General features: G+C 43.7%; 1 protein-coding gene across 1 annotated transcript in view; it reads right to left on the bottom strand.

Annotated features, from left to right (window-relative positions):
* Nucleotides 1-867: 867 nt before the first annotated feature.
* The window catches only part of PRPF40A (pre-mRNA processing factor 40 homolog A), a 17220-nt gene continuing 7303 nt past the window's right edge, over nucleotides 868-10784 (bottom strand). The window contains exons 10-26 of the mRNA XM_042040824.1: nucleotides 10197-10493; nucleotides 9145-9253; nucleotides 8784-8848; nucleotides 8083-8247; nucleotides 7699-7807; nucleotides 7077-7227; nucleotides 6839-6972; nucleotides 6355-6469; nucleotides 6143-6234; nucleotides 5905-6021; nucleotides 5231-5368; nucleotides 4120-4215; nucleotides 3236-3322; nucleotides 3035-3131; nucleotides 2878-2939; nucleotides 2134-2268; nucleotides 868-1893 (exon numbers count right to left, since the gene is read on the bottom strand). Of these exons, the coding sequence (XP_041896758.1) occupies nucleotides 1801-1893; nucleotides 2134-2268; nucleotides 2878-2939; nucleotides 3035-3131; nucleotides 3236-3322; nucleotides 4120-4215; nucleotides 5231-5368; nucleotides 5905-6021; nucleotides 6143-6234; nucleotides 6355-6469; nucleotides 6839-6972; nucleotides 7077-7227; nucleotides 7699-7807; nucleotides 8083-8247; nucleotides 8784-8848; nucleotides 9145-9253; nucleotides 10197-10493 (2062 nt within the window). The 3' untranslated portion in view covers nucleotides 868-1800. The remainder of the gene's footprint in view (nucleotides 1894-2133; nucleotides 2269-2877; nucleotides 2940-3034; nucleotides 3132-3235; nucleotides 3323-4119; nucleotides 4216-5230; nucleotides 5369-5904; nucleotides 6022-6142; nucleotides 6235-6354; nucleotides 6470-6838; nucleotides 6973-7076; nucleotides 7228-7698; nucleotides 7808-8082; nucleotides 8248-8783; nucleotides 8849-9144; nucleotides 9254-10196; nucleotides 10494-10784) is intronic.

Genomic DNA, 10784 nt, shown 5'->3' with positions numbered 1-10784 from the left:
TAAAAGCAGGCTCAGCTTAAGATGAGGTTCTTCCAGCAGAGTGAATTAAGATGTTAAAAATACCCCACCACTGGCATAATTTATGTTCCCAGTTTCTTATATTCAATGAAGGCAAACCTTTTAAGAGTATTGGAAGAAGTTCCTCCCTGCCTGCAAACCCTTAGGACCTGTCACACTCTAAATCCTTCTCCCAATTCCATGCAGGATTTCAGGGTCAGCTGCCCTTGTGTTTCCCAAACTCTGCTGGGCTGTTCCCACTTGGAGCATTCCCATTTTGGAATATAAATCCAGGGAAGTGGCTGGCAGGTGAGCAAAGCACAGAGGTAAAGCCCTGGAGCAGCAACTTCCTTGGGAGAGCCACTTGCTGCAGGGAAAAACCTGGAATCTATTCCCTGCCACTGCTTCCAACCTGGATTTCCACACCAAACAGCCCAAGGATGCCAAAAATTCCCACAAGCCCTGTTTGACCAAATCCAGGTGTTCTTCCCCCAGGCAATGGGTGATGAGCAATGACCCGTCAGGGGGAAACAGCAGGATTGGGATGTGCTTTCCCATCCCAAAGCATCCCAGAAAATCCCAAAGCATCCCAGGAAAAAATGGTTACAACCTCCTGCATTTTAGATTTCAAATAACTCATTTCCATCCCAGGGTGTTCTTACTTAAGGAGTCTGAGCCTTGTAACCACCCCAGCCAGAGAATTCCCTGCATAAATGGATCCTTTGGGTGTTTATGCACTGGTAAAAGTGGTCAAAATTCAGGGAAAAATTCCTGCAAAGGAATCTTGAAAGAGTCTTCAAGCAGGTTTTGTGAGTGATGATGTGGCTCAGAGCTGTACAGAGTATTTAAGGAGAAATAAATACCAGTACATGCTAAAAGACAAGGTTTAATCATCGATAAAAATGTACAAAAATATTCCAAGGACAGCGGGTTCCCAATTTTCTCACCGAGCAGGGCTGGGGGCACCTTCCTGAATGTGCAGGGGCTGGAAAACAGGGCTGGAGCTGCTTCCTCCTCCCTCCTCTGGGCTGCTCTGGGCTGTGCAGGTACATTCTGCAGCAGGTTCTTAAGGCAACACATGGAATTGCGTTTAACATTGGATTTTTATTCCTAAATTTTCGGAAGGGGGAGAGAAAAGGTGGAGAGAAACGCTGGAGTAACAGCCAGGGCTGGGCCGGGTCGGGATTCAGGGAATGCCGAGGTGGTTGTGTCCCACACGCTCCCTCTGCTGGCACAGCAGGAGAATTCCCATCCACCACATTGCCCAGGATTTGGGATTGATGGGAGTCGGGACTTGGACATGAATCAGGCTTGGAGAAACAATCTCCAGTGCCAGACAATCCCAAAATCCAGGGCTGTGCAGAACACATCAGGACACGGATTCCTTACTCCCGTTGCCTTCCCAACAAAACCCCACCCAACCAAATCCATCCAATGAATGAAACCACAAGGAATTAAATTAGGAATTTTTTTCCTGAAGCTGAACTGGGCTCTGCCCAGGCAGCCCAGGGCTGTTCCCTGCCTAGGAAGGACACAGGGAAAGTGCTTGGGGACACTGCTGCCACCTCTGTGTCCCCTCCGGGGGATCCCGGCCCCCATCCCGCCCCGCAGCTCCAGGCCAGGCACAGCTTTGCCCTCAGAATTCCATGGATTTTTCTACTTTTGACTGGATTGAAGTGGTAAAAAACTAAAAGCCACCGTTGTTGTGGCCATGGGCCACCGGCCACTGGCCCCAGGGCCTCGCCCACACAAGGCTTGGTTTTATTTTGCCACCTGTAAACATTTTTGGTATCAAGAATCTGCTCATTGATCTTCATCCAGCTGTTCCAAAAGAGTCCTCCTCTGTTTTTCCAGCTCCCCCTCACTGAGCTCGCTGCCAGAGGTATCCCAGTTTCCCTGTGGAGAGATGGGACAGCGGTCAGGATGGGATTTTCCGGGCAGGCTCCACAACAGAGCCAGAGCTGGCTGCTCTGTGTCACTTGGGAACCCCAAAATCCAAATCTGGGAATGGGAAAGACCTCCAGGATCATCAAAATCCAACCTCTGACCTCTCCCAGAGCACACCTATGGAATCAGCATCCAGCAGATCCTGCTGCTAGAGCCCAAAGCCTCAGGAAAAAAGGAAGCAGAGCTTACGGAATCTTTTCCAGGCCGTTTTTTAGTGGGAGATTTATGCTTGGACTCGGATCTCTGTCTGGCTCTTTCCTTCTCACTGTCCCTCTCTCTTTCTTTCTTGTCCTTCTCTCGTTCCACATCAGATTCTGGCGAATCCTGGAGGAAAAAAAAAATGGGAATAGTGAATATTAAGTCCAGCTTGATTTAAGTTGGAAGGAACCTTAAATCTCATCCCATTCCACCCCCTGCCCTGGGCAGAGACACCTCCCACTATCCCAGCTTGCTCCAAGCCCTGTCCAGCCTGGCCTTGGACACTTCCAGGGATGGAGCAGCCACCATTTTCCAGGGAAACCTGTGCCAGGGCCTCTCCACCCTCACAGGAAGAAGTGAAGCTCTTTCTGCTTTTCAGATCCTTCTGCTGCTCTTGTACAACAATTCAGAGCTTCCAACACAACCCTGATGCTCAGGCAGGCATGAGGAATGGCTGGGATCCTTCCCAGCTCTCCACAATGAAGGAGACCACCTGGATTTGCCAGGAAAACCAGCAAATCCCAGGTTACTCATGGAGTCCTTCACACGGAGTTAAACCCTCCACATTCAGCAGTTTGAAGTGGTTTAATATTAAGAATATTTAACAGAAGTTGTTATTTTGGCAATACCCTCCTCCAGTTTGATCCCAACTTTTCCCTTGGAAAATCCAGCTGGGATTACTGACAGCAGGTGCCAGGTTTTCCATAATCCAGCTCCAAACTGAACTGCACTTACAGACTTGTGCCTCCTTTTCTTGCTCTTCTTCTTGTGTTTTTTGGACTTCTTGTAACTCCTCTCTGCAGCCACAGGGAGAAACAAAAAACCCAGGAATCAATGGATAAATCCCCAGGGATAAACCCCCAGCTGCTGGGAAGCCAATCCCATCCCATACCGGATTCAGCGCTGGAAGAACGCTCGGACACCGACCGCGATTCCGAGCGCTGCCGCTTCTTCTTGGAGTGGCTGTCGTCGTCCTCGGACTCCGAGCCCTTCAGAGCCAGCCCAGGGGGAGAATGCCAATTAACAAATGGGAATTGCAGCAGGAATTAGTGCAGTTTGGAATTGCAGAGGGAGGATCTTCAGGAATACTCACGGAGCGGGAACGGGAGCGCTTCCGGTGATGTTTCTTGGATTTCTTCGAATGCTTCTTGGTCTTGGAGTGGTGGTGTTGACACTCGTGCTGTGGGCAAGGCAAGGAGGGGTGAGCTCGGAATTCCAGCAGGGATTGGGCTTGGAAAAACCCTAAAATCCCAGCCTGTTCCACCATGGGTAAGGACAACTTCCCTGGAGCAGGGTGCTCCAACCCGGCCGTGGACAATTCCAGGGATGGGGCAGCACAACCTCACCAGCTCTTACAGGACATCCCAAAAAACTGATGGGATCTTTCTCACCCACAGAAGTTGGGAAAGGTTAAAAACTCCATAATCAGCATTTAATGACAGCACCACCTCATCACTGCCCACAGGACATCCCAAAAACTGATGGAATGTTTCTCCTCATCCACAAAAGCTGGGAAATGTTAAACGCTCCATAAAATCAGCATTTAATGGCAGCTCATCAGCTCCTACAGGACATCCCAAAAAATTGATGTTTTTCCTGATCCACAAAAGCTGGGAAAGGTTAAAACCTCCACAGTCAGCATTTAGTATCAAAATCCCTAAAAATGGGCACTGTTGCCATGTTGGAGCTGCCATAAAAGCAGCCAGGAGCAAGGGAAAACACACAGATCTGTTCCCTGGATCCAAGTTAAGCCTGGCCTAAACCCAGCCCTTGCTCTGCCTAACTGGAAACTATAAAATGAGAAGGTAAAATGTCAGTTAAAATTCTTCCAAACTGCAGGAAATGGAACAAAACCTCCAAGAGTGAGAGCTGAAAAATCAAATTCCCTTCAATCCTTCCCCTTCCCACCCAATTTAGGAGGAAAAGGAATTTTTGTTGTCTGCTGTCGAATGATTTTAAAAATCAAGGAATAATTACCTCAAGTACGTGTAAGAAATCCTTAAATATCCTTTTCCTTTCAGATTCCAGGGTGATGTCCTCAAATGCTGGTTCCTTCACAAATCTGTCTCTGATCTGTCAGGAAAATAATTCTATTAATGATACTCAAAATAATTTAATGATTGATTTGTTAAAATACTAGAAAAGAATAAATAGAATATAATAATAAAATATAATATAGTCATGATAATGGCAATAACAGTAAGAAATAATAAAACCAGTAAGGAGTAACAAGAAAAGAGTAAGAAAAATAAAAATAAGAAAAATAATAAGGCATAATAAAAATAAGAAAAATAATAAAGAATAATAAAAATAAGAAAATAAGAAAAAAGAAAAATAAGAGAAATTAAGGAAAAGAAAAATAAAAATAAGAACAATAAGAAAACTAAAATCTGCAAGAAATAAAACCAGTAAAAAATAAAAACAGTAAAAATAACAGAAATAATACAAATAATAAGAAAAAATAAAAATGAATAGTAAAAATAATAAGAGATGATAAAAAAGAAAGATAAAAACAATAAGAAAAATGAAAAAAATGAAGATAATAATTTTTAAAACAGTAAGAATTTAATAAAAATAGATTTATTTTCACCAGTTGAAAAAGCCCCTGAACTGGTACGAGGCTAAACTCTTTTAATCCCAGATTTCCAAGCAAATCCCAAATTTCCAGTGTTTGGGGAAGCTCTAACTCATGGAAACATGGAGAATCCCACTGTTTTTCCTGCACATTCCATTTAAGCATAAAAATCCCCAAATATTTCTAGAAATTGTCCTTGGAAAGGTTTTCCAGGTTATTTTATCCCGGACAACGTTTACACTTTTAAATAATTTCAATGAATTTTGGGAGCTTTGTAGGATTATTCGGGTTTTTTTCCATTTGCTTTAGGAATTCTTTCATTTCAAATTGTAATCAAAGGGATCAGGATGAATTTCTCCCCATGCAACTCCAAATTTTCCTGAACAAACCACAGGATTTTATGGGATTTTGACATCCCATAAGCAGAACCAGGAAGAGCTTGGAAACCGCGGCGTTTGAAGGGATTCCCTTTGGGAATCTGGGAATTCTTTCCCAGGGAATTGCCATGCTTACATCCTCCCAGACAGCATCCAGCTCGATGGGGGGGGTGGCTTGTTTCAACATGCTCTTGAAGGCGGATTCCTTCCTCTTCATCTTCCGGGCTTCCTCCTTTTCCCGCTCCCTTTCCCGCGCTTCCGCCTTTTCCAGCAGCTGCGGGAAGCGAAAGGAACAGAGGGATTGGAAAGCAGAAGGAAAATCATTCAGTTTCTTGGGGTTTTTGGGACAGTTCACCCTCCGAGTTGTGTCTCAGTCACATGGAAATGACAAGGAAATTAAGTACAGTTAAATGCATTAATTATTAAATCGAAGTTGTTATAATAAATGATTATTTTATCGCAGATTAATCAATTCTTTATTTTCCAAGCATGGAATTGCTGCTCCTGAGAATCCAATTATGCAAAATTATAGCAACACACAAATCGGGGGAAATCTTACGCACAAACAGGAGAACATCATTAAATTCCTATCCCAGAATTCCTCAAGTCTGGGAACGTTGATGGCTTGGATTAAGGTTTATTTTTATTTTGGCAACTGGAATCAGTTAAATAACTCTAAATAACAGAATATTCCTCAACTATTATGGAATTACTTAGAAAATAAACCCTAATCCTGTCTGGAGAAGGGATTTCCCATCCTAATTATCCAGATATCCCAATTAATTAATGAATGTATTAACTAATACTTACACTGTTGAAAGCCAGCTTGATGTTCCCCGCATCCAAAGTGGTGGCTCTTTTAGTGGAGCTGATGACAGTGACAAAATCCTCAAAGGAAGTGTTCACTTCCACCACAAATCCTTTATCCTGGAAAAAAGTGGCTCCTTTGGCATGAGGGAACTCAGGAATTCCCTCAATTCCCACAAGGAAATCCCAGCTCCCTGGGATGGGAAATGTGGAGTTCAAGGAGGAGCCAGGTAAACCTCACCTTTAAGATGTCTTTAATTATCTTCTTCTCATCGTGGTAACGAGCTTTCAAGTCCTCCACATAAAACTTGAACAGGTCAAGCGCAGTTGATCCTGAGGGAGGGTTTAGTTAAGCCACAGGTCAGGTTTAACCAAAGAGTTGCATTTTTAGGTTTTAAAAAATAGGAGTAAGTGCCCTGTCCTGCCCCAAATCCCAGGTTTTCCCTTCCTTACCAGGCTGGCCGAGCATGCTGGTGAATCTGATGTCGGAGCTGATGGCTGGATACAATTCCATCCAGGAGGACATGGAATGTAACTGGCCGTGCTCATGCAGCTCATCCAAAAACAGCTGGAAAACACGAGGAAAATGGGAATCTGGAGTCATTCCTCATGCTTCTCCTTGGTACCAGCTGGGATGGATTGTCTTGGTAACTGGAATTCCAGTTTTGTTCCAATAGCATTGAAAAATCACTTTTTATGTTGTTCTTCCTGCTTTTCTCCACCATCTACAACATTCCAGCTGCATCTCCTTCCCATCCAGGCCTATTCCCTGTCACTTTTCCACCTTTCTGGCCTAACACAGCAGAGAAAATGCTACAACCCAACATCTGAGGCTTTAAACCCCCCTTTAATCAACCCTCAGAAATAAAAAACCCCACGTGGAATATCCCATGATATTCCATGACATGTTTAAGACAGAACCCCAAATTCCACCAACCTGAAAAGACTCCCTGTTTTTACGCTGCCTCCTCCTTTCCCTCAGCAAACTTTTCTGCTTCTCCTCCTCCTCCTCTTTTTCCAAGGCCCTGATATGTTCCTCAAAACAGATCAGGGCATCCTCCTTATCCATGTCTAGCAAGAAAACAGGGGAAAAAAGGGGAAAAAAGATCAGGTTATTCCTTCCCACTCAGGAAGAAACCCTCCTTCCCAAAGAATCCCAGAGCCCATGGACATACTCTGGAGCTCCTCATCCTCAGCAAAGGTGGGGTTGTCCATGAGGTACTGCTGAGCCTCTGACCAGGTGGTGCAGTAGGTGACGTTGGCCATGTTATCCAGGATGTTCTTCAGAGCTTCCCAGTTCCTCTTCCGGAGTTGCTTGGCTTGTTCCTGAGGGGAAAAGTTTTTTTGGGGGGTTCAGTTTGAGGTTGTTTGGACAGAAGTACAAGATACCAAGTGTGTTCTCCAAGAAAATGTAGAATTCAACTTTAATTTATATAAAATCATGGAATTCTAGAGTGGTTTGGGTTGGAAGGGACATTAAAACTCATCCCATTCCAACCTCCTGCCCTGGACAGGGACCAGGTTGCTCCAAGCCCCATCCAACCTGGCCTTGGACACAGAACAACACAGTTTTTCCGTATCATTATTGCTTCATTAATTTAGCAGAAAAGTCACCATGGAATTTATTTAAATCCCTCTAAAAATTCAACACATGGCAAAATCAGCAGGAATAAATCCCAATAAACCCAAAAAACTTCCCTAAAATCTGCTGTTTATCTGCCACAAAGCCTCAACCACAGGTTTAAAGTGATCTAGGAACAAGTGAGGAGATACTGGATGTATTTGAAGGGAATTTACCTTCTCCTTCTTGGACAGGAAAAACAAAACATCCTCATAAATCTCCAGCCGGTCCCGCTCGGATATGGCATTCCACACTTCCATCTCCCCAAACATTTGTTCAGCTTTTCTGGGCAAAACAAATGAAAAAGACACAACTCTTTATTTATTTATTTGTGACTAAATTATCCCATCAATCCCCAAGAACATCAGGGAGAGCTCTGTCCCAAGCAGGAACACTTTTATAGGAATTCTCCTTGATTTTCCCTCTTGAGAAAGTTTTTTCCAAGATACCTTTTGAATTTTTATAAATGAAAGAAAAAGCTAAAAATGGAAGTTGATACCACTCCAAGCAGTGGATCCCATCAGGATTTTTATCCCACATTCCTGTCCCAAGTCCCTTACTTGTATCTGGTGGTGGATGTCATCTTCTCATGGTTTTCCAGGAACCGCTGGAAGGATTCCTTGGCTTCCTTGTACTTGGATCTGGCTTCTTCCTTCTCCTCCTTCTCTGTCTGAACTTTGTAAGCGTTAAAGGCTTGCTTTTTTTCACTCAGTTTTGCCAAAGCACTTCCCAGGAAAGAAAAGGAAAGAATAATGTCATTTATAGATAAAGAAAAGCAGGAAGAGAAGAAAAAGAAAATCAGAGAAAAAAAGGAGAATCAGGGAAAAAGGAAAGGAAAGGAAAGTCAGAGAAAAAGGAAAGTCAGAGAAAAAGGAAAGGAAAGTCAGAGAAAAAGGAAAGGAAAGTCAGAGAAAAAGGAAAGTCAGAAACATCAGAAAAAGAAAATAAGAAAACAAGAAAAATACATAAGAAAATCTAAACCAAAAAGCACAAGGCAACAGGTTTGACGAGTCCAGATTTAAGATAAAATCAAATATAATCTAAACATTTTAATCCCAAACTCAGCATAAAATACCAACTTCCAAGCTTTTTCCCAATGAAAATTAAGCTGTTTGAAGCGTTTCTTTATGGGGGAAAGGAGGAAAATTCCCTGCCAACGGCACAAAATGCAGGAATATCTGTTGCTGACAGAATCTTGGATTGTTTGGAAGGCAAATTCCCTAAAAAAGGGTTTGTGTGGAATTAAAGGAGGACTCAGTACCTGTATCTGGGGTCATTAATGATCATTTTCATGGCTTGCTCCCAGGAAGCATTAGATGGAACTCGCTGTGAAAACAGGAAATTATGGATTAATCAGATCTGGAATTAACATCCAACAAGGAACAATTCCTTAAAAACAGCCATTGGGGGGGGCGCCCCCCCCCCAAAAAAGGCATTTTATTTTTGAGCTAAAACAACATTTCACTGGAAAGTTATTTTCTTTCATTTCTACAAGAGTGAGGAATTCTTCACCAAAAAAATCCAGTAAAACCTGGTAAATAAAATAAAAATTAAACCATGTTTTGTAGTTCAATAAAACATTAGTAATTGGTCAATAAAATACCAATAATTGGCCCAAATACCTTTTCTTTTAACAGTTCTTTAAATGCTTGTTTAGCCTCTTCCTTTGTGTTCCACGTGTAGGTTTTTTTAACAGGTTGGGCATCCTCATCCTCCTTCTTTGCAGCAGCACTAAAACAAGAAGAATTTAATTATTTCAGCCTTTTTTTCTAAGTTAGAGGCATTGAAGAGTCACAAACCATCACAGAATGAGTTTTTTAAATAGCAACTCAAAGTAAAAAAGTCATTCTGATAATTCATGTAAAGCTTTTCCTTACAGGCACCACAACTGATGAAAAAAAGATCAAAAAAAGCAAATTATTTCAGCAAAATATTTCCCTCCTGTAATTTGCTGCCTGCTGAAGTTATCTAGAAATGATTCATAAAAATATAATGTTGAAATTCAGCAGGAATATTGATATTTTATATGAAAACATAAAGAGAAGTGCCTAAAAATGTGCCTCTTATCCTTAATTATGTCTTGCTGTCTAAAATCCCCCACAGCATTTCATTTTTACTTTGAATGATAAAAATCCTAAGTTTTAATTTTTCACATAATCAATTTTTCATTATTAAAATAAAAGGAATTGTGTCTGGAACAGATAAAAATCTCTTTAGTATTTTATTTTCTTCCAGTGATAACCAACGGCACAGAACCATGGAAAAGGAGCATAACGGGGAAGAGTTTAATGGCACCCTGGGAAATTCTTACAGCTACTGGAAAATTTATGGAATGTTCCTGTCACTGAGGCTGCTAAGAAATGAAAAATGGCAGCAAAGCCATGTGGCTTCATAAATTATCATGGAATCATGGAATGGGTTGGGTGGGATGGGACATTAAGGATCATCCCAATCCACCCCTGCCATGGGCAGGAGCACCTTCCACTATCCCAGGGTATATCCCACCCAACCTGGCCTTGGACACTTCCAGGGATCCAGGGGCAGCCACAGCTTCCCTGGGACTTCCATCCCAGCCCCTTCCCAGCCTCACAGGGAAGGATTTCCCCCTCATATCCCATCCCAATCCACTTTCCTGGAGCTGCAATCCATGCCCTTGCCTTTTAACTCCACTTACTCTCCCGAGGCCTCCTGCTTGGCCGCCTCATCCGTGGCGGCTGCTGCCGTGTCCGCAGTCCCGTCCTGTGTGCCGGGGGCAGCGCTTCCCTGGCCCTGCTCCTCAGCCGTGGCTGCCCCAGCACTGTCCGTGTCCCCCGTGGCAGCGGCTGGAGCAGATTCCCCCTCGGAAGCGGCTCCCGTGGCAGCAGCCGTGGCCGGGGCGCTTTCGGCGGCCGGGGCCGCGCTGGCTCCGCTCGGAGCGTCCGTGGCTGCGGCCGGAGCTGAGGCGGCTGCGGCCGCATCCTCCGGCTTCGTGCTTGGGATACAAACAACAACAGTCACCGACAGGCACTGGTCTTAAAAGATTCAGGGCAAGGGCAGAGCTTAAAGAAGAGATAAAGTGGGGAATGAGGGGTTTAGGGAGAGTTAAATACTTGGAAAAGGTTTATAGGCCCTCAGGAAAAAAGGGGTTGAAGACCCTCAGGAAAAAAAGGGGTTCAAGGCCCTCAGAAAGGTTTGAAGATCCCCAGGGAAGGCTGAAAGGCTCTCAGGAGAAGGGGTTGAAGGCCCTCAGGAAAAAAAGGGATTGAAGGCCCTCAGGAAAAAA

The sequence above is a fragment of the Corvus kubaryi genome, unplaced genomic scaffold (assembly GCF_017639235.1).
Source record: "Corvus kubaryi isolate FWS band 111438036 unplaced genomic scaffold, C.kubaryi_AGA036_p1.0 37396, whole genome shotgun sequence".
Classification (NCBI taxonomy): domain Eukaryota; kingdom Metazoa; phylum Chordata; class Aves; order Passeriformes; family Corvidae; genus Corvus; species Corvus kubaryi.
This window is presented reverse-complemented; position numbering and strand designations above follow the sequence as displayed.